At 38.9% G+C, this 26,762-nt stretch overlaps 1 protein-coding gene and 1 long non-coding RNA gene across 2 annotated transcripts; both read left to right on the top strand.

Moving 5' to 3' along the window:
• The first annotated feature begins 645 nt into the window (after positions 1-645).
• LOC140150586 (zygotic DNA replication licensing factor mcm3-like) lies at positions 646-22,113 on the top strand. The gene is made up of 18 exons (XM_072172626.1): positions 646-848; positions 5,315-5,427; positions 6,187-6,395; positions 6,828-6,958; positions 7,938-8,096; positions 8,582-8,661; positions 9,259-9,498; positions 10,079-10,135; positions 10,844-11,015; positions 13,205-13,339; positions 14,860-14,949; positions 15,814-15,898; positions 16,620-16,743; positions 18,264-18,414; positions 19,022-19,269; positions 20,395-20,504; positions 21,315-21,423; positions 21,895-22,113. The coding sequence occupies exons 1-18, from the start codon at positions 780-782 to the stop codon at positions 22,094-22,096; spliced, it is 2,484 nt and encodes an 827-aa protein (XP_072028727.1). The 5' UTR covers positions 646-779; the 3' UTR covers positions 22,097-22,113.
• A 530-nt stretch (positions 22,114-22,643) lies between these two features.
• On the top strand, positions 22,644-24,519 carry LOC140150587 (uncharacterized). The gene is made up of 2 exons (XR_011858816.1): positions 22,644-23,818; positions 24,248-24,519. It is a non-coding gene; the product is annotated as an uncharacterized lncRNA (long non-coding RNA).
• The last annotated feature ends 2,243 nt before the right edge of the window (positions 24,520-26,762 follow it).

The raw sequence follows: 26,762 nt of genomic DNA on the forward strand, positions 1-26,762 counted from the left end.
GCAGTTCCGTATATATGATAGGAAACAAGGTACACCCTATAGCGGTACCTTATTTCTTATCATAAATAACAAACCGCTTGTCTTGGGTAACTGAAATTCCAGATTCATTGCCCCTATAATATACATAACTTTTGTTACCACTGTGTTATTAGTTTTGGAGAAAAATGCAAAAATAGACACAAATTTATCGAGGGGTGTAGTACCCCCTTAAGAATATATCATTAGATTTATAGAATTTACTTCGAGGACTGTTATATATCAAAATTTGAAAAATATCAAATTTTTATAATTTGTCATAAAATTTGTATTATATTGTGATTTTCAAAAATGAACATTATTTGATAACAGAAAGACATGCTTCGTATTCAGAATGCAATTCGATAGGTCTGAGGTGCTCTCATGTCCCACAAAAAATACTGTCGAAACGCAATAAACGCTCGTGTGTTTTATTTATTTACGTTATTCCTTTTAAATTGATATATTTTCTAGAAGGCAGCATGCAACTTCGAAAGATGAAAGTGTCTCCTTGAGTTTATGAACTTCACATTTACTGTGCGAATGCTCATTAAAATAACTGTTCTCTATCAGCCAATCAAATGACGAGAATGAGTTAAAGGCCCGGGCATTTAATCACATGTGCCATGTGGCGCGAAGACAACAAAACCCCGCGAAACTCACAACAACACACCGCTGTTCGGAGTCTGTGTGATCAACTTCTCGCAACCGAAAATCGTTTTTGCCGTGTTTTTTCCCAAGAATAAAGCATCTAGAATTGTAAAATGGATACAGACATCGACCAGCAACTGCGTGATTATCAAAGGGAATACTTGGATTTTCTAGACGACGATGTAAGTTAAAAATATTTAGTAAGCTTAAAATATTATAATAATGTACACATGTAGTATGATGTACACGACAACATCAACTTGCAACTTGCAAGTTTCATTGTTTGTTTGAGTGCATACATACATACGATATGCTGCATGATAATTGATATAGTTTCCATTGGCACGTGTTGATTTTTGTATCTGATTGTAACATGTATTATTTAAGAAAAAAACGGCAGTAAAAACGTTTAAATAATGGGTTCGGCTGCGCCTCACCCATTATTTACGTTTTTACTGCCTCGGACACATTATTTTCGTGTAAAGGATCATGCTGCACCCTTTATTTCTATTCTATTACCACAAAATAGTGTGATTTAAAGAGAAAATAACAAATTTTTTGCCCAAATATTTCAAGTTGTTTACCTCAAGGTGGAGCGCATACGCGTAGCCAAACATGCAAAGCGTATGCACATTCCAATAACACAACCTAACATTCCATTCTCCCCTATAAGCAGGTATGCACATACAATAACACACCCCTGACATTCCATTCTCCCCTACATAAGCAGGTGTGCTGTGCTTTCTACTTTGCGCTGTGAGCCTGTGATGATAGAATTTAGCCGAATTTGTAAAATAAAATAAAATAAAGTTTGTTGCCCTTGACACTTTATCGCTAATTAATGGTCTGTCACGTGACGCGTTTCAACAAATCACACTGCGCGATTTTGAATAATGGGTCGTGGGGGTATTAAATAGAATATATTATAATTGACAGTTTACGATAGCCGATCACCGGAAAGAATGTGAGCAATTTTTCCCACAAATAATAATATTGATGTAATTGTAAATACAAGTAAAGTGCACTTGAAATTATGAAATCTGAAGTTCTATAAAATTATTTTGCAGTACATGCATGCATGCATGACATGAGCAGGGTCCAGTAGCTCGAGAAACTCTAGTCCTGCCAGCAAGACTTCAGTCTTTTCTAGACTCGCTGAGTCTCATGGACGCCGTTCCTATGTCCATCAGACTCGTATTTCCCATTTTGGATGTCAATGGGAAATACACACTTAACGATTTATGCCGGTTAGAAACTTGAAAAAAATCTTTAAAATTTTATCAATGTATATAAAAGTGGTGTCAACCTTATTGTGCTTGCTAATTTAAGACTCGGTTGAAACAAAATTAAGGATCGAATGCATTTTAGTGTCCAAAAAGGCAAAATTATCGTCAAAGTTCTGCGAAATCGGCACCCTTATGAAAGGGTTCAGAATTCGAATCGAACGAAAATATCCGATCTTTGCGATCAAAAACACAAAATTACAACTTTAAACATATTATTGGCAAAAGACATTATTACCAAACAATATAGAAAAGAAAATTTGACATCATTTTCTCAAAATATTGAAGAAATTTGCTCACTAGACATCGAAAAAGTACGCAATCCAATTCCCGTTCAAACGCGTGAGAAACTGAAAGTGCATAATCCCGACTAGTCTTTTCTGTCTTTATCATAAAGATGATGACATCTACGGACATCTACATATGTAGGTATGACGAGTGTACAGTTACTGGAACTAGAGATACTCTATAGGGGAGATTGGGGTTAGTTGAAACATTTTTCACAAAATCGTCTTTTTAACGCAAACCGATTACATTCAAGAAACACTAACCATATCAGTATAAACATATACATACATGCTACAAATACAGCCTTAAATTGTATTGGACCTGCTTATGATTATTCATATAATCCAATTTGAAAATTTGAAAAAAAGTGTTTCAACTAACCCCACCCCTGGGGTAAGTTGAAACATAGGGTGGGGTTAGTTGAAACATGGCTTGTAAAAATTTCAAAATAATTATTATTGTGTTGTTAGGGTTATACTTCCCTTGAAGGCACCCTTTAACATACAATCAGTGTGAAAAAATGAATAAATAAATATGTGGGAGCGCGGGTCAATACTTTGGACACAAGGTGACGAGTGTCACCATGGACAAAAATATGACAAGCTTAAAATATTATAAAATGTACTTTCTGTGTGTACTTTTTGCTTGTATTATTGCTTTTTAACCATATTAAAGCAATACTAGGCGGTTACCCGTATTTAGCGGTTATCGGCTGTCGCGGTTACCTGGCTGATGGTGACTGATGCCCATAGGACAGTTTTTACTAATTTGACCTCAGATGACCCCTTGTGACCTTGAAATGACCTTCCCAAATTTGGCTCTAAATGTTGACTGTACCCACCACGTTTCATGCCCATACGACAGTTTTTACTAATTTGACCTCAGATGACCCCTGGATGACCCCAAAATGGTCGTCCAAAAATTTGACTCTAAAAGTTGATTGTACCTACCAAGTTTCATGCCCATACGACAGTTTTTACTAATTTGACCTCAGATGACCCCTAAATGACCTCGGGTGATCTTGGCCCACTAACCGAAACAAACTTGTTCTGTCTGAGGTCCAGATGCACCCACCCACCAAGTTTGAGGAACGTGCGACCCTAGTCTCTGAGAAAACAGGCGGAAAACAGTTTTTACTCATTTGACCTCAGATGACCCCTGGGTGACCTTGACCCACTAACCAATACAAACTTGTTCTGTCCAGGGTCAAGATGCACCCACCCGTCAAGTTTGAGGAACGTGCGACCCCAGTCCCTGAGAAAAAGAGTTTTTACTAATTTGACCCCTGGATGACCTTGGGTTACCTTGACCCACTAACCAATACAAACTTGTTCTGTGTGGGGTCAAGCTGCACCCACCCACCAAGTTTGAGGAACGTGTGACCCCTAGTCTCCGAGAAAATAGGCGGACAGACAGACAGAGTCACAGACAGACAGACAGACTACCAGTATTATTATATAGATTGAAGAAATGGTAAACATGTTACAAATTTTTAAAAAGTCAAATTTTTAACCATATTTTTCTATGCGATTTTCACGTTTCAACTAACCCCACCTCAAAAGTTTCAACTAACCCCGATGCCTGTTTTTACATTTCAAAGTTCATTACACAAAATAAGAAATACAATAAAACTTTTATTTAACATTATTCTGGGACTTACTACTAGTGCTTATGATACTCAAAAAATAATCCCCTGAATCTTCAAACAACATGGAGATAACGCATCTTTTCTGAGGGGTATAAAAATTAGTCAGCAAGTCAAAAACAGATATTCCTTTCCCAAGCCAACACTGGTGGGGCATCAGTGCTGTTGCTAATTTGGTGGATGACCCTTACTAATACCTATTACTAGGTGCCAGTATTTTACCAAATTCATTTTTTGTGTCAGAAAAAAATACAATGTTTCAACTTACCCAGTGTTCCAACTAACCCCAATCTCCCCTACTACTGCGTATTGCTGTATGGAACCAGACATAACTCTAGCTAAAATACCGGTAGGCCTACAGGTTTACATTTACATGTACTATCTTAAACATTATCTTGCTGTATTTCAGCTAGAGCGCCAGACAACAAGCTTCCAGGTTTTTTTGGAGAACAATACTGTTACGTAAGACGAAGAAGAAACCCGCCCCAGAGCCCGCCCTATTTCATTGTACTTATTGAAATTTGCCTCCACACATTACGTAATCAACACAAAGCTTTTGTGAGTGGATAAGAAATTGACAGCGGAAGATACGAAAGACATGCCGATTTTTAGAATTGCCGTAACGTTTTAGTATTTTACTGCATGACATTCCGCAAACACCATGACAAATTATGCCGTATTTTTCCAAAGATCATCTCATATGAAGTGAGCTGAATGTGATCTGTACTTTTGTAACATTCCACTCGCTTTTGATCACCTATTATCGGCGAATTTGCTTGAAAACATGTGAGTTCAAGTTGTGTAAACATAATTAGCATGGACACAAATGAAATTACGTTGCAATACAATGCAATTTGAATGCGCAGCAGATCTATAGAAATAACGTGGCCCGGTTTTATGCAGAATTAGACCACGTCAGGGGTCCAGCGATTTTCGCGGCGCGAAATTGCATGAAGCGCCGCAAGATTTTCCTTTCTCTAGCTCCACGCAATTTCATTTTCTCCGCGAAATTCATGTTTTCTGCCCAATTCACTATGAAATGTGAACAAAAATGCATGAATGGTCTTTTGTTTGTCTGTATTGAAATATCAGCCTTGTTTGAAGCGTCACAGTAAATGTAACGATAGATTAACAACTCATGAATGTAACCATTTGTTAATTTGTATTGTACTAGCATGCTAGTATTGCTTACTTTTGTGTATTGGGCTGGGTTTTTTTCTGAGAACAATACAAATACCGGTACGTATAAATCTATCATGACTTCAGTGACGCGACCTCGATAGCCATCATTTCTATTCACGATGTCCATTGAAGTGAGAAAGAATTGAATAGATGCATATGCATACAACTGTATCTCTACATGGCAGAGATATTTTGGAAATTTTGAGGCCTGATAATTTTAATTATACTTCATGTGTGTATTCATTTTCAGACTGACCAAGGAATCTACAATGAAAAAGTACGAGACATGATTAGCAAGAATCAGACCCGGCTTATTGTTAATATCAATGACTTGAGACGCAAGGCACCAAAAAGGGCTTTAAGGTAAAATGATTTATAAATCCCATTCATAACCTCATGAATATGCAATGCATGTGATCCAATCATATTTTATAAACACGAACACAAATCAAGCTCATTTTATATCTCACAATTGACCGCAAAATGCATAATTGTTTCAGGGTAAATTAACCTCTGTGCGTGCTGTGTTGTGCATCGAACAAAGTTACAAAATGCATGTGCGCTCACCCCCTGTTGTTGGATTGCATTCCTAACAGATTGTTTTATTGGTCATCATTTGATTTTTGGAAAGGCAAAATGTAGAAATTGTTTATTTTTACAAATAGCAATGCTGATGGACGCGAGAGCGTATTATAGCGCAAGGCTTCCACCAACTCGCCAATTCGGTGCGGGTGTTGTTTTTAAAATAAATATACATAGATATTTTTGATTTTGTTTTCGTGGTGATTTGTAAAATTGGACGAAAAGGAACTTATAAAACAAATATTGAATGTTTGAATTATTTGTTCAATGGAAAGAATATTTCCATTCGGTGAAATGTGAACTGTTCCATTCAACTCGGTAAAGCCTTGTTGAATGGAACAGTCCATATTTCACCTTGATGGAAATATTCTTACCATTGAACTCATAAACATTCAATATTTGTATACTATTTGGGGTGAGGATTTGTAAATTAAGCATAGATAATGATCTGATTTCAATTTTTAACTTCTTACATACACATACACAATTTCTTTTTGCAGTCATTTAAATTCTTTACATATCGTTAATGTTTTTCTCCAGGTTGTTAAATGAATCTCACGAAGAGGTGGTAGCATTCCAGAGGGCGCTGAAAGAAATTGTCTCTGCCGCTGACACAACCTATGGAAAACAGGTGGAGGAGTTCTTTGTTGGCTTTGAGGGAAGTTTTGGCGCCAAACACGTAACACCACGCTCCCTCTCTGCTCGCAACATTGGCAACTTGGTGTGTGTTGAAGGCATTGTTACCAAATGTGAGTCAGTTGATCTATTAACCCCATGAGAACTACCTGCCGATTGGCCAAAAAGAAGTTTTCATTATCAATTGGCCCAATCAACAACATTGTTAGAATAATTTCACCACGCAAAAAAATTGGGGTGAATTATTTGCAAAGCTCCATTCTGATTGGTGATTAAGAAAATATCATGTAATTGACCAATCAGAGGCAATGTTAGATTGGCAGGTATATTTTGAAGCTCTGAAATAATATTAATTGTATACCATTTTTTTCACGTATGCACACCAGCGCTTTCAGTGAACACTTTTTGAAGTTGGGCCCAATTAAATGCGCACTGACGTCACTGCCTCATAAGGATGAAAAATGGTATCGTCAAATTAGCTGGTAAGAGAATTTGTAAAATCTTGGAACAGATTTAATACAATTTAACTTTTTTTATATACCCAGGTTCACTGGTCAGACCTAAGGTTGTCCGAAGTGTCCACTACTGTCCAGCCACCAAGAAGACCATGGAAAGGAAATACACAGATCTGACATCATTGGACGCATTTCCAAGTAGCTCTGTTTATCCTACTAGGGTAAGAAAAAAAAAAGTTTGTGTCACCCATTTGCCTTTTTGAAGTATGGCGTACACAAAAGGAGGGCAGTCTTCAATCTGGGTAAAACCAGCAAATTTAAAAGACTTTACCCACTTCGTGCAGCGCCATCCTATTGTGTTTCCCATATCTCGTAAAGGCTAATGTGGACAGGACTGTACTGAATTCAGCAGACATTTAGGAGAGTGTTTGTTTGCTGGGAAGGTAAACCAAAATGTCCCACAAAATAGCAATATTTCCCACACATTCTTAGGTATCTTTATTTGGGAAAAACAAAAATGTCCCTCCAAATGCCAATCTTTTCCTGGAAGGTCAAGGAGCTTTCTCGATTACTCATTTTTTCAGGAATGTCCACAGAATTAGAACCAGAGAACGTGTACACGCCTGCCATCTTGATTCGCGTATTGTGTTGCAGGAATTTGTGTTAAGGGGGTACTACACCCCTGGCCAATTTTGTGCCTATTTTTGCATTTTTCTCAAAAATTATCGCAATTGGTGACAAGTAAGATATGTATATTATAGGGACAAGGACTACAACTAATGCACTGAAAATTCAGCAACTCAAGTTATTGATTTATTGATGAAATATTGGATTTCCCTCATTTTTGACAGTAACTCCACAACTGTTGTCTGTGCTGAAATATAATTTCTAGTGCAGTAGTAGTCCTTGCCCCTATATTATTCATATCTTACTTGTCACCAATGTGCTATAATTTTTTAGAAAAATGCAAAAATAGGCACAAAATTGGGCAGGGGTGTAGTACCCCCTTAACAGGTTTATAAAGGTATGCTGCTGGGGACTTGAACAACATTTTAGTGTTATCAGTTATGTTTTAACAAGATTGCACTGTATGTTTTGCTCCCTATTTTTGACTCATGATTGTCTGTGCCCTGATTTTGAATCGCATCACATCACATTACATTTATAGCTCTGCTAATTAATATCTAATTAACATTTCAGGATGATCAAGATAATCCTTTGGAGACTGAATATGGCCTGTCCATCTACAAAGACCATCAGACTGTGACCATACAAGAAATGCCAGAGAAGGCACCTGCTGGTCAGCTGCCTCGGTCAGTAGACATTGTTGCAGATAACGACTTGGTGGACCAGTGCAAGGTGAGACTATGGTTAACCGTAAAAACTCGATAGTTAGCATGATATATGTGCTTACTATCGAGCGCTTTTAAAACATGCAAACATGAAGTCCCCCATCCACAAAAGTGTAAAAGGGTTTTGAGCAAATCATCGATATACATAGTTATATACGAACAAGTAAACCTGCAAATTAATGTCTCTACCCTATTAGCTCAGTTGTTAAAGTGCCGGACTTTGGTACAAATAACCGTACAATATCATGTTTTCAAAAGCGCTTGATAGTTGGTATTCATTTTATTTATGAGCTGATCATAGGTTTTATCCAGTTTATACGTCCCCTCATCCTGATTCATGCAATCTGGATCAGAAGTAGGGGTCAAGACACCATGAATAAAGACACAGGGACATACAAACTGGATACAAATTTTACTACACTAGTTGGTGAACCATCGCCTACTAATGATGCTATGTTTGAAAACTAAATAATGTTATTATATTTTGTACAGCCTGGTGACAGAGTGCAAGTAATAGGAACATACAGATGTCTACCTAACAAGAAAGGGTCGTACACAAGTGGAACATTTAGGTAAGATTAATCGCAAGTACTATTTCCCTAGGCTACAACCTTGTCCCTAGAGTTGCAGTAATAAAACAAATATATTTTACATAGTTTATACCCTGGGTTTGGGGTAATAGCGAGGTTCTACCCACAAGTACATGTTACGTGTGCGTATGCCTGTCAAATGCATGCTTTAATAACTGCGTATGCTTTGCAAAGCCTTCTACCGCATTACTAGAAAAGTGCGAGAAACAACAATGCAATTTTTGCACAGGCGTTTGCAGGGAGAACCTCATTTTGGGCGAATAGAATCATCAGCATGGCATGCACGACGCAGCACCTACTATCCCTTTGCATAATGTGTGATGTGACTGGCAAATGTTTAATTTATATAAGCAAGGAGTGCAAATTTCAAATGGGGTTGTGGGTGAATGACTCCATTTGAAATCAACTACACTCCCTGTGTGGGAGATTAAGGTCATGTCTTTCATAGGTGTATGGATTTCAACTAGAAAAGCCAAATACAACAGCTGACTCGCAAGTATTATTTAAAATAGCGACTCGACCCCAGAATCTCCTAGAGAATATTTGACAAAAACTCAAAAACCGCTTTTGTTTTTACAGAACCATTCTACTAGCCAATCACGTGAAGCTTTTAAGCAAGGAAGTGGTGCCACTTTTCTCTGCTGATGACGTCGTCAAGATTCGCAAGTTCTCACGCAACAAGAAGCAGGACGTGTTTGAGGTGTTGGCTCAATCTCTGGCGCCCTCTATCCACGGTCACGAGTACATCAAGAAGGCAGTGCTGTGCATGTTGTTAGGTGGACAAGAGAAAGTTTTGGCAAATGGAACCAGACTTCGTGGGTAAGACAAAAATAATATAAGACTAATAATATACTGCCATACCATGGCTAAAGGGTGTAACTGATACACTGCTTTTGAGGTAATAGGCAAACACTGATACTCTGTTATCACTGACCTGTGCATGTATGCAGACCAACTGAAACTAAAGGGTTTACTTTCGGCTTTGGGTGTTTCATTACCAACATTTCAAGCCCCCTAAGAACGAACTAAATTTCAATCCCACTACCCCCGCCAATAGTGTCAAATTGAAAAATTGACCTGGTAAACTCAAAATTGCACCTTTTTATTTTAGGCAAAAAACATTAACAAAAGTGGCCTGGGGGCTAAAATAGTGTACAATTGAAAAAAATTAAGCTTCAAACAATTTTCACAGTATAACACAGGCCAAAATGATGACAATTTTTGCCCCCTCAGACAAATTGTCCTCATATGCCACTGAACACGTAAAATATTTTACCCCCAAAGGATTTTTACCAAGTAGCTTTCATCTTTAAAATAACCCCTAGTTTACATTGTAGCCCTAATTGAATTCCTATCAATTGAGGTCTTTTAAATTTACATTTTTTGTTTCTTTTTGCAGTGATATCAATGTACTTTTAATAGGAGATCCTTCAACAGCCAAGTCACAAATGTTGAGGTAAGTTTGGCCATCCATAGGTATCACCAGGGGGGCAGGCTGCCCCTTTGGTGAATAAAAATGGGGAGAATATAACAGAATGGAAATTTATGTTAAATCGGTCCTTTTTGGTGGATGCTCTTTTCCATACAACTGGGACAAATTTCTCAACAACCTTGGAATAAGGAGGCTGATTACATGCCTGCAGTCAGCAGTCATTGTGGTTGTTATAGTCCAGTTTTCCTACGAAAAAGGAGTAAAGCTAAAACCACTGGTCACTCCAATTGATCCCCTGCTGATCCCCTGGCCCTATTGATAGAGCTGTCAAAAGGTTCTGATAAGTGTGACCACAGGTTCCATAATTACGTTAATATATAATATTTCATCGGGTGGGTCTGGCGAGATGGGAGTGAAATTGGCCAAAAGGGGGAATTAATTGCCAGTAATTGGTCTGGTTTTATATCCTTTTTCATGGCAAAATGGATTTTTGAACTAAACAAACAAAATTTCTAGATATGTGCCTCTAAAAATTCAGGCAAATATTGGTAGCTTTTAAACTAGAAACATCTAGTCCACCAAAGAAGTAAGGCCAAGGTTTAAATGCTGATCACTTATGATCAAAGAAACCAGACAATGCAACCCCTAAAATGAGATAACATAGATGTGATTTAATATCTGAACTCTTCCGATCTTGACAAGATATTATTTGCTTCACTTTGTTCTCTTCAGGTACGTACTTAACACGGCTCCGCGTGCTATCCCTACCACGGGTCGTGGATCATCCGGTGTAGGTTTGACGGCTGCCGTGACGATGGACCAAGAGACGGGAGAGAGGAGGCTAGAGGCCGGTGCTATGGTGCTTGCTGATAGGGGTGTGGTCTGCATTGATGAATTTGACAAGGTAATGCATGGGTATCTAGGGTAGTTTGATTGATAGCTTAGGGCTCATATTGAAATACCCTACCACGTTTTCACACAGAAAGAAGGCAGGATTCCCTTGCTAAGCGCCGCCTCAGGAAAGCTTCGGTCATAAAACGGATGGATTATATGCATCAGTGATACACCCTGCCTTTTGAAGTGGTCCATGACGAATGGGAAGATTTACTCTGACTACGGCTCATGGCACAACCCAGGAAAGCGCGGTCCTAATTTAAGTGGCTAATTGCAGTGTTATAGTCGCACAGGATTTTAACAAAAGAAGGCTAGCACACGGCCGGTAGTTCCTGATACGCGATGACAGGGTCAATGGCCGCTTCCATGCAGTAACGTACTTCTGAACTTGCTGTCAGGGTCCTGGTTCTAGCACTGTGTAAGGGAATTTTAAAAAGAGCCCTTAGTGATTGTTGCATTTTACGAGTTCACATTTTGGTGTATGTGGGATATAGCATGCAAACTATCCTACTAAACACATCAAAAAAAAATAAGTCCCCCTCCCAATATTTCGTCATAGCATTGTAAGGTTTCGTTTTGTACCAATAAAACTAACTTTGAAATAATTAAATGACTGTTTACTAAATGTTGTGTGAAAATGAAAGATGTCCATGACTTCAGGGCTGAATGAGCTCATATTGAAGACAAAAACTGCCCTTTTCAAAAGTCACCAAGTAGGCCTATGCTTGTCACAAATGCAAAACCCATGTGGACTGTGGTTGAGTGCAGTTTAAAATCCTCACCAAGTGAACATTCTTGATCATTCAGCCATGCAAAAATCCCCATCTTGATGCACTAGAGCTCAGCACAGTGAGTGTTAAGATGGTCAGTCTCATTCCTTGTCCCAATACACCTTGCAGTTAACAAACGTAGGCCTACTTCGTGACTTTTGGAACGGGCAGTTTTTGTCTTAAAACTTGAGCTCATTCAGCCATGAAGTCATGGACATCTTTCATTTTCACACAACACTTAGCAAACAGTCATATAATTATTTCTCAGTTAGTTTTATTGGTGGTACAAAGTTTTAATTTTGAGAAGGGGACTTATTTCTTTTGATGTGTTTACATCAAGCAAAATGATTTATAAAGTCAAGTATATGACAAACCTCGGGATATTTCCCATATGATGCCAATTCTGAGGCACAGAGGTCAGGTCAGGTTCTGAGGTCAGGAACCATATTTCTCCAGTTATAGCCATTTAACTCAAAACATGCAGTGTGCTTCTTAATATCAGTACATTGATTTTATTGAAAATAAGTGAAGGAAGCCAATAATCGCATTGATATTACCATAGGTCTTGTGGTTAACCCCCTGAGCACTACCTGCCGATCTAATAGTGCCTTTGATTGGTCAATTATGTGATATCTTCACTTTAATCACCAATCAGAATGGAGCTTTGCAAATAATTCACCCCAATTTATTTGCGTGGTGAAATTATTCTAAGAATGTTGCTGATTGGTCCAATTGATAATGAAAACTTCTTTTTGGCCAATCGGCAGGTAGTTTTCATGGGGTTAAAGGCCAATTACATATCAAAACAAAATATTTGGGGTGTTTTTCTCTACAAGCAATATCATGCATGTGTGACGGAATTGGCACCCCTTATATAAAGCCGTGGGATCTCCCTTACAGAATCGGTACCATATACCTTTTGTGTGTCACCTTTATTATAAATCTCAATATTTGAGTGCAAATACCGCTAGGTCATGCTCCTCTCGGACCACCTAACATCATTCCTAACATCAACATTTTTGAGTCGGTCTAGTTATTGAAAACGCACAATTTACGGCACAAACACATGCACCCCCAGCCCACACCTATGCATGTGTTTGCTCACCACCATGGATGTTCAATGGATTTAACTGCCACTATCTAAAAAAAGACACACCTGGATGACTTGCTGCAAACCCTTTGTAATCCGCAGTCCATTGCACCAATAAAAACAGGACAAATACCAGATTTGTCTCAGTCCATATATTAATGATGACTTATTCTCACTTTTGTCAAGAAAAACCTGGCATTTGTCCTTAGCACCAATGCATACCCCCCCCACACACACACACACTAATGTCTGTACTGAATCATTCTCACCATTTTTATGGCTTGTTCCAGTATGACTGGTATGATAATATCATATTCTGTATCAATTCCTTTCTATCAGATGAGTGATCAAGATCGTACCGCTATACACGAGGTGATGGAACAGGGTCGCGTCACCATTGCCAAGGCTGGTATCCATGCTAAACTCAATGCAAGGTGTAGTGTGTTGGCTGCTGCTAACCCAGTCTATGGAAGGGTAAGTTTTCATATCATTTGTAAGTTTTGTGACAATTGTACAACCTGAAAATTTACCATTTTTCCCCACAAACTCCAACTATAGGTCATATGTAAGCTTAAACATTTCGTAGGCCAAAACAAGTAATTTGATATTGGTAAGCATTAAGCAAGTTAAATTGGGCCATGTTTAAAGGTCCGTAACCCGATCGACAGCATCATCCCCGATTTTTTCATTGTTGATGAGGTTTTGGTATCACATAATAGATACTATTTTTCTCATTACTATCCTGAAATTTGACGCTCCAAGTCGATGTATTTCGAGAAATCATGAATCACAGCGGTTTTACAGGTATACCAGTTTGTAAACAATGGTAAATACTTTGGATTTCTGGGAGGAATTATGAACGAAATATCAGTCACCGCAACAGCTACTTTGGTTTCAGCGTCATACACATTCTGTGAAAAAGCGAACCACACTAACTGCTGAGGAGATGGTGCGCCGTATATAGTTATGAAAACGGCATCAGTAAGCGTGGTGTGCTAAATAGCTCAATTGACTAGCGCGTTTGTTTTTTACCCGAGAGGTACCCGGTTCAAAACCCGGTCTCGGAAGGTTTTTTTTCCTCTCCATTTTACCCAAACTTTTTTTATTTTCATTTGAAATGTACATATTGCAAGGGAAATATATTTTGTTTCCTTTTTTTCTGAAACGATACGAAGAAAAAAAAATTTCCGTTCAATACGGGCCGGGCATTGTACAGCATGTCAGCATTCGTCATTGCCTGCCCAGAATGCAATTCACGTATACCAAGGTATTGGATTGCAAATTTGGCTATTTATTCACATTTACGCTGAAAATGCTCTCGTTTTTCACAAAGCAGCATAAAGGAGGCGATATTTGATATTATTATGTAATTTTAAAGACAATCCATATCCAAAACCAATAGGGTTACCCCCTTTAATTGGATCATTTTACAGGTTGTGATCAAAATTTGATTCAGCATATCCAAAATAAAATAAAATAAGGTGGTTGCCAACTTCAATTCAAAAAATCCCTCATGGAAGTTGAAATTCTTAAAACTTGTAAAATCTAATGATATTCAAAGGTAATGCCGGCTTGCATAGCTGTTCTACCAGGTCCCCCACTGTAAAAATAGGACCAGTCAAATTTGCACGCTACAGAGCCTGAAAAATAAGATCCCGCAAATCACAAATTGACGTGCGTATGGGAGCTGCCATGGGGTGCTAACGGGTGTGGGAGCTGCCATGGGGTGCTAACGGCAACACGATGGGTCGCCGGGAACACGGGGTCGCCGGGTGCTAACGAACGAGTCGCCAGCACAAGCGTCCTGCGCGATCAATAACGCGTATAGGGCGCATTCCGTACACGGCCGGTAGTTCCTGATACGCGATGACAGGGTCAATGGCCGCTTCCATGCAGTAACGTACTTCTGAACTTGCTGTCAGGGTCCTGGTTCTACTGCTGAAACCCCCCATCATTTCCCAATCTGACTTATTCCCTGCTTATGTCTTTTGCAGTATGATGAATACAAGTCACCCATGGAGAACATTGGGCTGCAGGACTCCTTGCTGTCTCGTTTTGATGTCATCTTTATTGTGCTAGACACGGTGAGTTCAAACTAAACAATTGATTGGATACATGAAGTGAGGCTATCTTACTGAAATATTCCTGCACCATGCTTTTGCAAAATGTTTGACTGTATTGCACAGTTACAATGATCATTGCCAAATAAAAAGAAACAAAAGATTGGTAATGTAAAGGTGGAAAAAGATTTATAATGTAGATTTTGCACAATTTGCACGAAAACATAAATCGGACGGTCTGCCCCTTCTGGGGCTTCAGTCAGTTCAAATAGCTATATTGCTATAGCCTTGATTTCTAAGTCTGGTCTTGTTTTGAGTTCACCAAACTTATTCAAGCATTAACTTTAGAATGAAGCATATTAATTTTGTCCCAGGAGCAAACTACCTGTTTAAAATGATGGGTGGACGGGTGGCTGGTCTTGACGGGTGTCAATCGAAGTTGGGCCTTCGATTAACACTTTTCCCTTCCCTGTCATTCAATGTTGCGACACTTTGGAGACACACTGAACACATTTGCATGTCTCAACATTGTACGGGGGAGTGGGGATTCATTTTCCCCTAAAGACCCTTAAATATTTCCAAATTATTTCGAGGATTGTAGCTAACACCCTGTCAAGTCTTAATGTCAACTTTGAACAGGTGCTAATTCATGCATATTAATACAGGGTCAGAATTTTGGCGTGAATCCGAGAATCGATTCCCGCAAAGATTCTCGTAAACAGATTTGTGTGAATCAAAGTTTACACAGAAGTTGATTTGCGAGGATCAAATGATTCCCGCAAATTTATTCTGCAAGTTTGATTCTCACACTGTGAAACGAAATTCTGACCCTGTAATATCTGTGCTTATTTAGATTACTTATTGATCTTTTTTTTTTCATTTCCACAGATGGACCCAGACCATGATCGTAAGATCTCTGAACACGTACTGAGAATGCATCGATACAGAGGTGCTACAGAACAGGATGGTGATGGTAGGTCCATTCATTGAATCGGGGGTCATTTTTGGATGTAATTGTAGAAGTGATGAGTCACTCATTGTCAGTGTCCGAAATAAAAAAATAAGGAAAAAATTAGGACAACCTAAGCATAGACTCTGCTTGTCCTTAAATTATTTAAGTTGTCCAAAAAAATGTGTGATATTTTGTGGGTGCAAAAAAAAATTAAAGCAACTTAACCCCCTGAGCACTACCTGCCGATCTAAAATTGCTTCTGATTGGTCAGTTACATGATATCTTCACTTTAATCACCAATCAGAATGAAGCTTTTGCAAATAGTTCACCCCAATTTTTTTGCGTGGCGAAATTATTCTAACAATGTTGCTGATAATGTAAACTTCTCTTTGGCCAATCGGCAGGTAGTTCTCATGGGGTTAAGAAATTCCATAGCTATGAATCCCCGGGTATAAATCCCAAAACCTGTAAGTCGCCATCATGCTGACCTTGATCACTGGTATAATTGTTAACTTGGTGAAATGGGTATTTTCAAATCTGTACAAGAGGATACAGCATGCTTGCGATAAAAGGTGATGAGAAATGGTTTGTAAATCCAAGCTCCAACATCAGGGCCTTGGCGTGGCTCGAGGAGTGTGGGTTCAAGATTCACAATGACGGCCGTGTAAGTGGCATACTGTTGCACAAATGGAGGAGGTATCCTACCCTAATATCTAAACATGCTATCTATGTTTCCTTGTAGCCATGCCTCTTGGTAGTTCCGTTGAGTTCCTTGCCACCCGTGACCCAGAGGCTGAAGATGAAGAGCTGAGACAAACACAAGTCTATGAAAAACATGACAATATGCTGCATGGACAAAGGAGAAGGTAAGCTTTAAAATCTGAAATGTCTGCCTTGTGGTCCAATTTGGCAAAGGCCAATGCACCATGTTATTACATGTTGCTTAAATTATTTAACTAAGAGCCAAATCTGACCATCACCTGTTTTATGGGAGGGCGAGTTAGCGCAGCGGTAGTTCCCTCGCTTTGCACCACTGAGGTCCCAGGTTCAAGCCCGGCGCGCCCAAGGACTCATGTGCACTTGGTTTATCCCGATCCATGCTCGCTCGCAGGTTTTCTCCGGGATCTCCGGTTTCCTCCTGCTTTCAAAATCGGTGATTAGTTGTTTAGTTAAAAAAAACTTCCTTCACCCAATGGAATTTGGGGAGCTGCAGAAAATGGGTGGATGTTACAATCTAAGTGCGGATAGGTTTGCGCCAGGTTCGGCTGCAACTAGCCTAGTTGATGCGATCTGATTGTGATGATTCACCACGAAGCGAAATTACAGCGCTTTGAATCCTCTGGAAAAAGCGCTATATAAATTCCGAAATTTATTATTTATTTTTTATTTATTATCTGTGTTTGGGATGCCTAAATCAAATTGATTTCTGATTTGGTCATGATTTTAAGAAGGGTGTGACTGTCCGAGGCCTTGTTGAGGGTTGCCTACCCCAATCTGCTGAATCATAATGGGAAGCATGCTGGGTCTAGGTTTATGCAAGAGTGCGTGACCCTGCCCCTGTTGGTGGACCAGCGGCAAAAGCGGCTCAATTTCATACCAAAATCAAGGAAAACATGGTTTTGTTTTTGAAAATACATGGAAAACACACAGGGTCATATCTGGTCACTGCAGTAGGCCACTTGAGGTAATCAATATTGGTAATTGAATGGCGTGACTCAGTGACTTTCTGCTCATTGTAAGACTGACAGTGTTGTAAACTTGATTGCATATACAATTAACATTAAGATGCCAACTGATATTCTTTGTACTTGAGTTGTCAGTTGATGGTATTAGAACTGTCATGGAAGTAATAGTAAAAAAATGTCAACAAAACATGCTACTGCAGAACTCTATGCCTGTATGTGTGTGTCTGAGGGCCGATGACCGGGCCGATGACACATATACGATGGGTGTAGGTGGGGGGGGGGAGGACACAGAAACAATTTGATGCTGGACAAGAGTTGTCGATTGTCAGCACTGGCATGGATGGGGACCAGCAGTGCAATAGCACTCCGCTGTGGGTGGTGGGGGAGGGGGGACCACAGAGACAATTTGACGCTGGACAAGAGTTGCTGGTTGTCATGGGTGGAGACCAGCAGTGCAATGATGCCTTGCCCCAAGTATTTCAATATTTTCGACAACCTCGTCGAGCGAAGTAATACTAATAAAGGTACAAATTTTTGTCTTTTATCAAATTGCGGTCAAGTTTGCCATTTGTCCACTTCAGTAGCACATCTGTTGTTCAAAAATGCAATGAATTTTGATATATTTTAGGGTATTCTGGATCGATAAATCAGAAAATAGGCCTTTATTTAAAGTGACCAATTTCACAACTTCTTATTCACAGAGGAAAGATAGTCAGCATGGAATTCATGCGTAAATACATCCACATTGCTAAGTCCATCAAACCGGTGTTAACGAGAGAAGCAGCCGACTGCATAGCAGACGAGTACTCCAAATTGAGAAGCCAGGAAGCAACAGCTAACAACGTAGCTAGGGTAAGTTTGCCTTCCCGAGTAGTGTTGTACAGATGTGGGGAGCTGTGGTTCCACCACTGAGTGATGTCAATGTTTTGCTATGCATAATGTGACTATCCATCACGAACCCAGTGTAATAAAGTCGCCTTGCTTATTTAAGAGATACAGAACAATAAAGGTTACAGAAATTAATAGAAAACAGAAATTTTTACAGCAAAATTGATTTTGGGCACCTATTTCCCAAGCATTGTGACAAATGAATAGCATTTCAAAGCTTGTTTTATGGAGATTTCAATTGTTTAGTATACTAGTATTCGAAGATATTCAAAAAATTGTGACTTTTAAAAACTGGATTTGGTGTGGATAGTCACATGTGTACTGTACAAAAATAAAGTCAGCCTCGAAGTGAACAACTCAAACAGTAAATGACACAGTATCATTGATAAAATAAAGCCCAGGTTGAATCTGATTTTTGTCCATTGTCCAATCATCAAGTAATGATATATATACCGTATGTGATAAAGTAGAAATTTTGAACTCAAAGCATGGCTAATGCCAACTTATTATGGTAATTCAGATACATGTGCTTAGCAATGAAAATCATATACATGTACTGTTCCCTCAACAGACGCAACCAGTAACCCCACGTACCTTGGAGACCATGATCCGTCTCTCAACTGCCCATGCCAAGGCACGCATGAGCAAGACCGTCGACCTAGAGGATGCCGAGGCGGCCATTGAACTCATCCAGTTTGCAATCTTCAAGAAGGTTCTAGAGAAGGAGAAGAGACGCAAGAGGAAGGATGATAGCGATGAGAGTGACGAGGAGGCGCCACAGGCGGAGGAGCAGGAGGGGCAATCCCAGAAAAGGAAAAGGTGAGAAAAAGGTTGAATTAAAATAGGATGCCACATGTGCAGTGGGGGGTGAGGGGTAAGCCCCAACTTGAACTTTTCCCTGGTTACCTCTGTAATCTTTTCCCCCTGGTTACCTCTGTAATCTGTACAAAAACACATTTTTCCCCACAAGATTTCAGAAAAATACATTGGTGCTGCCACTGCAGTGCACTGCCCATTTGTTCCCCAGGACCCCCACCCATGCCTGGAACATACATAGGTGGTATTATGCACTGGAAGTTGGTAAATGTCTTCAAATCATGGAGGGGGATGTTGTCATCAAAATCTTGCTTTTTTATGCGTCAATGAAATCTTAAAATGTCTTCCAACAATCTTCTGTATTTTTATAGACCTTTATCTTTGCATAGTATTTTGGACGTTGCACACCGACACCGCCTGGCTAATAATTATTTGGTGCAGCAGAGACACTAAAATGAATACACGGGATCGATACACGTGAATTGCTATGCACGATTTTGATATCAGACGAAAATCTTCGGATACCGGTTAGAAAATGATGAATATCTCCCGTAAATGATTTCATCTCAAGAAACCAGATGTGGTCTCATACACTTGAAAATACATGTTGAACAGATATGATAGTCGCTAGAATGCGCTTTGAAAATTGGCTGTGCGCTTTGAACTCAAAATCTGACCAAAACTCTAATTTTATATTGCGTTGGTCCTGTATGGACTACAGCGTGTAGTACAGCTGCACTCACTACTAGGCAGTATAAAAGTCGATGACCATTGACCTCAATGGGGTATACAAGCTTATTCACGCACAACCAAGATCAATTACCCAGCTATTGTGAGTAGCCTTAGTCATGTGCCTCGACTAATTATTAGTCTCAAAGAGCTTCAAAGGTCTGAACCAAATGGCCAATCGTGGCTGTGGATTCAACCTACCATGGCGATTTCTGCCATGAAGATATAGGGTCGATGACACTGTGCGTTGTACAGGCCATATTCTGCGCCAAAAAGGCCAAGGATGACCTATTAGTTTATAGGCAGACTTGAGTTTGGGTTTGTATGTATTTCAGTTTGAATTGTTGATGTGAAATAAATCGCCCGTCAATGACTTGTAACCTGTTTTTTTGTCTTCAGGAGATCAAAGCGTTCACCCAAGAAACCAAGGTCCGAGAGGAAAGAAGGTGACCCTGAAGATCCATATGATTTTGATAGCTATGCCGAATCTTCTGAGGATGAAACAGAATGTAAGTGAATCTTTTGCCATGTATGTGGGGATCAGCCCTCGAATTAAGGATCTGAAGGGGCACGGCAACTTATTTAGGGCAATTAGGGCAAGTTGATAATTGCCTTGGATTTTCACTGAAAAGGCAAGGCAGCACGGCATTTTGTAGTATTTCAAGAGGGCATCATGGCATCTGTTGAAAATTTAAGAAGGGCACCAAGGCAATTGCTCAAAAGTGAAGAAAACACACACAAACATAGATAGATGATTTTATAATGAAGGGGCTGGGGCATCAACAAAAATAACATGTCTTCTTGAAGTGAAGCTAATATCTATACTGTTGGATTGACAATTCACTCAATAAAACTGGGTAACTTCCAGCGGAAAAGGATGACATGTTGACAATATGTGACATGATTAAGAGGGATGAGTCACATGTCGACCCTGGTCGAAAATAAGTTTTACATGTTTCTAAACAGGACATTTAGAGCTTTCAGAAACAGAAAACCCCATGTTTATACTACTCTTCTTTGCGAAGTTAAGTCATTTTATCAATCGCTGAAAACAATAGAAAACAAAAACATTTTAACACTTTCTTTGCCAATATCTCAAAATCAATCTTAGCGACATCCGACTCATTTCCCTTGATCGTGTCACATAATATAATATCCCCCCCCCCCAATTTCTCCCTCCCCCAACAAAACATCCAACTATTGTGAGTGTTGAGGCTGTTTGCAGAGGGCAAGAAAAAATATTTTTTGGCCTTATTTTTTTATTGTATTATTTTTCAGTGTAGATTTGATGTGTATTTGTATTTCTCTCATTTATGCAGTACCAGTTAGGAGTGCAAAGAAGAAGACGTCACCTCGCAAGAAGTCAGACGGGGACAGCCAGGAGGATATGGACACTTCCGATTCACAGACTGCACTTCTTCCTGAAAGGTATGCAATTCACATTGGTGTAAAACTCATTAATTTGCATCAATCATATTTTCTCAGTGATGAACCCTATATATTATGGCCAGTTCGTAATAGCTAGGCAGGGCTCATAACATTGTGGATTGATATAAACTGGGAGTACACACATTGACAGCTGGGTGCAGCACCTGCGCATGAATTGTGCTTTGAGTATTGCGTGACTGGCGCAAGGTTTTGTGAATTTACAAAGGCATAAGTTAAACTTAATGCGTGGAGTAACAAAAAAAGGATAGTAATAAATCACAGTAACATGATCATGGTTTTTTTAAACTAGACATATATGAATGAAAATGGCGAAACTGTTAACACTGTCAAAAAGAGTGAAGCGTCTGCATACAACATATTTTGTAGCCTAATACAAAATTTAATACAACTATTTCGTGGCACTATTTTGAATTATTGACAACATTATATTGTGTTATTCTCCACCCACAGGTTAAAATTGTTCCGTGGCACAGTCCAGAAGGTGTTCGCCACAACACACGCCCAGTCAGTTGCCGTTGACGACATCAAGAAGACATTACACGAGGACTTCCCCGATGAGAGATTTACAGAAGACGAAATTACAGCGGCCATTAATGAGATGCAAGAAGCTAACCAGATAATGGTTGCAGAAGGCATGGCCTTCTTAATTTAAAGTGACTATAACAAGAACTTGAAAAGATACAAAGGACTTGCATAGATTTAGTGAGCAGAGTGCAAGATCATCGTAAAGTGCAGTAGAATATGATAGCTGCCATATGTAAAACATTTGTTTGCAGCACAATTTCCTCATTGTAAATGGTTGATGTTACTTACATGATGGCTGCTAACATAACCCAAGATATCACTTTGATTATATATGCGATATGATTAAGCAAAATCAGTTGGAAATTTTGGATTTTGAGGTATAGCCCATTTCCTTTGTTTGGCTATGTTTTGGAAACTTTTGAACTGGTTCAATTTCAATGGGGTTTTCTGCAAAATCCAGCTTTGAAAATGCTTTTTAATAGAAACTGACATCTGAATAGAATCTGGCACACATGGCATTTCTGTTGAAGAAAAGTCTCAAATCAATCATGTTTTGACTGAGAAACAACACTACCTAGCCCCAGTCTGTACAGAATGGCTGGTGTGCTGCTAACATTGAGAAATGTAACAACTACTAAAGTTGTTGATATGAATAATTGTAAAAAAAATTCTGTGTACCCAATGATGATCATCGAGTGCGAAGAAGCAGCAGTCTCCTCCACCCCCTTCACGCTTGATGACCAACCATCATGTTGTCATAATTGTTGATCAGCCGTGCAGCATGCTTGTTATAATCTGAAGAATTTGGAAATTAAGTTTTAAACGCTGGTTACAAAAACAAACAAACATGCTAATGCATAATTCAAAGCTTACATTGTAATCATTGCAGGATTTTCCTGTAATAATCATTTTTGCATAGTGCTCATTTGCTTGCAAATCATTCTTGTGCACCCATCTTTATTGACAGGAGATTTCAGACTTTGTATCAATTAAAAATTGAACAACTTTGACTAAAATATTCTGGATATGCACGTACATGCACACTTTTGCTACACATACAAATATTTAAATATTTCTTAAGGCCATACATGGTCACGTTGAAGTCACTATCCACACCATAACCTATAAATAATACTTGTATGGCTGCCTCTACATTGCTGATCAAGATGATGGTCAAACGTGATGCATGCTGGGAATGAAAAGGGCTCAAAAGCTATAAAATTTGTCATCCGAGATTGCGAATTTGAGCCCTTTTCCTTCCCAGCAAGCATCACTTTTGCCTATCGATCGCTATCAGCAATATACCTTATGGGCGACTCGACATGGGTGTGATATATTCACATCAATGCACACTACTGTGATCTGCTTCTATAATAAGCAAGTCTACAGGGCACTCGGATCCGCATCTAGGAAATCATCGCATAATGAGCATGTTTCTTGCGTTACAGTCTGTGCGTGTAGAGAGCTCACGGCTCATTGTCGTGCATGTATATGACGCGATGCCGTCTGCGCGCACAAGAGAAGTTCACATTGATGCGCATCTCAGGAGTGCGCATTGTTGTGGGTCTTGCTGCTTGTATAGAGTCCCTCAATATTCTACTAAAATTTAAAAATTCACAAATTCTTTTTGCAGATATGAACTCCATATGGGCATTTCGATTTTATAAATATTTCCACCTTTATTTTCCAGGTATTCAAAATTGTATAAAAAGTATTGGACTAAACTAGTTCTCCTTTCATTAATGGCTTTGTATGAAAATATAAACTAGATATCTCTTTTTACCACAGATAGATGCTAGTTTTCAGGAATATTTATTCCGTACTAAGCAGAGGAAAAGGTGCATTATCAGTCCAAGAGAACGCCAAATATGGATCAGGAGTATTACATAATAATACCCTGCTATGACAATAGCTGCACTAGGTTAATCGTATAATATCCTTATGTGGTTAGCATGGCTGGGCCAGGAAATCCACAAGGTCAGCCAATGTATGTACATGTATTCGGTACATGTGCCATATCTTTTACAATGGGTGATAAATTTCTGGTTTGTTTTATTTCAAAACGCAACAGTCGATATTCTAAAGCTTGGTCCAAATCCAAGAGAAGAACCAACTCTAGTAATTTATGTGGTTTCAAATTATATCGGCCGTTGCCTTTTTGATAGAAATGGTGTTTGTTGATGTGCACAGTTTCCCATTAGATCATAACATGCTGTTGTACATCCAAGGTCAAAGGTCTTTTAATCCATATTTGGCGTTGTTCTGGGACTGATTATAGGAAATGGGAGGCTGCTCCAGGATTTTTGGCCTTGCTCGCTTGCATCAGAAATTTAAAGTGAATCTGCTTTGGTCTTAAAGTGGACAGTGGTTATCACATTGTGTGTCTATAAATCTTTGTTCATGTATAGTAGTTTAATGCTACTATTGAAATTATTATTGTACAACAATGTATAGTGTATATTATATTAATTTTTGTACTGTTTAATACTTTGTTCTAAACAAAAAGGAAAAAAATATGTAGATGTTAATAAAACAGAATTCAGTATGTACCAAACATGGTGTATTTTTTATTCGAGTTCTTGCAACATTTAGTGGGTTTTTAGCTGGTTCGCCGTCGGACAAGTTTAAAACTGTCAAGCTTTCGTCAGGAGTAGCTCTGACTTCAGTACCTAAAGTACGCTAATCTTTACCACGTCGTATGTGGCGCTCTCTATTTTCAAACCAATCACAGAGCCGCTAATCTGTACCACGTCCGCAATTAAGTGATATAAACGCTAATCGTACATACAATCAATCAATCGGTCCATGAGTGGCCAAATGGTTCCTGGTAAGCCGTATACTTCTATTGCAGTATATGCAGTCTACATGTTCTCTGTTGACAAGGGGCAGTCTTCATTGAACAGCTCTTTTTTAGAGCTAACAAACCTTTAAATTTAGCAGATAGGCGAGGTCTGCTTGTTTTCTGTTGACAAGGGGCAGTCTTCAGTGAAAGGCTCTTTTCAGAGCCACCAAACCTTTAAATTTAGCAGATAGGCGAGGTCTGCTTGTTTATGTAGACAAGGGGCAGTCTTCAGTGAACGGCTCTTTTCAGAGCCACCAAAATCTTTATATTAGCAGATAGGCGAGATCTGCTTGTTCTGTTGACAAGGGGCAGTTATCAGTGAACGGCTCTTTTCAGAGTCATCAGTAGGCAAGGGGCGATTTACATGTCTCATTCTTAGGTACTTTGTCCTGAAGAAGTCAGAGCTACTCCTGACGAAAGCTTGACAGTTCTGAACTTGTCAGACGGCGAACCTGCTAAAAACCCACTAATTGTTATGAATTCCCGTCGTAAAAGCCTATCCCACAATTTCTTGCAACATGTTGCATATTTGTCAAAGTTTAATATCCCCTGTATAGGGTATGCAAGGTGCATCTTGGATCAATGAATGCAGTGGGGGAAAATGACCCACCAGAAACATACAGGGTGTCCCTGAAAGAACTGTATCGTAAGAAACTTGTTGAATTTTGACAATTGACCACACCGTTTGTGAAATATTAGAATTTTACGAAACTCATTTTCAAACCTTTCCACGGATTCAAATATCAACCGATGATCTGTATTCATCATTGTGCATGGCACATGGGACGTCTATTGTCATTGACGGATTTGACTCCGGGCTGAAAATTGGGTAGTTTCGTAAAATTCTTTTATTTCAAAAACGGAGTGGTCAATTGTCGAAATTCAGAAAGTATATGATAACCGATATATTCCTCAACACATCACTCACTTAGTAATGTATGGTTTGTGTTAAAATACCCAAAATATTCAGTTTCCGATGATACAGTTCTTTCAGGGACACCCTGTACAATACACCGGGCTAATAAAAGTGGATTTTCATTTTAGTCGTTTTTCGTTATTATTAAGAAAAGTCCATTATCTGACAATTTAGTGGAAATAAACCGAAATGTCATACATGACAAATTTTGTTTCATTTAATCCAAGCAAATCTGTTCTCAATCTGTTTCAAAAATGTCTGTATGAAAAGATGATCTAAGCATTAATCCCTGGTTTTAAATTGTCTTATATCAAAAATAAAAGTAATAATGAAATGCAGTCAAATAATGAAATGGTTGCCTCATTATTTGATAACTCTCTCCCCAGAAACTTGACATCAACTTTAATTATATAAGCCTAAACCGTACCCAAAGGGATTCGGGGATTTGCCTAAAATTAATAAAAAACAAACCCTTCAGGTGACAAAAAAAAAAGGACGGACCTTTTAAAATTTTTCTGGAGGCTTAAATATCACCAAAATCTATTTAAAAAAAAAGAATTTTGGCTCCAAAACGGCTGATTTTACATAATTTAACAATTTTCTACCCTAACCAAATACTGGCATTTAAACCCCATTAGAAGTAAGTAAATCAGTCATTTTATTGACCCTAAACCGTTCAAACAACTGGGAAATTGAAAAAGGTTTAACCTACGCCACACTCCATTTGTCTCCAAGGAATATGCAAGGCAGGCATAACCTTTTCTTAAATTTCCTTGTTTTAAATCCCAGTTTTAAATACCCTATTCACGATACATACTTACTGTGCCTGATCATTCATGAAAAAAACAAAAACCTTTTTATGTGAATCTTTGGTCACACATGATACCACCTGGGATTGTTGCATTTAGAAGAGGCATGCTATCATTTTGACACATCCTGTATAATAGGCTGTAAGCAAACAAAACAAACGTGCAGAACAGGTTACAGTATATTATTTGACTTTATTATATACATATCAGACTTCAGATAAAATGG

The sequence above is a fragment of the Amphiura filiformis genome, chromosome 4 (assembly GCF_039555335.1).
Source record: "Amphiura filiformis chromosome 4, Afil_fr2py, whole genome shotgun sequence".
Taxonomy (NCBI): domain Eukaryota; kingdom Metazoa; phylum Echinodermata; class Ophiuroidea; order Amphilepidida; family Amphiuridae; genus Amphiura; species Amphiura filiformis.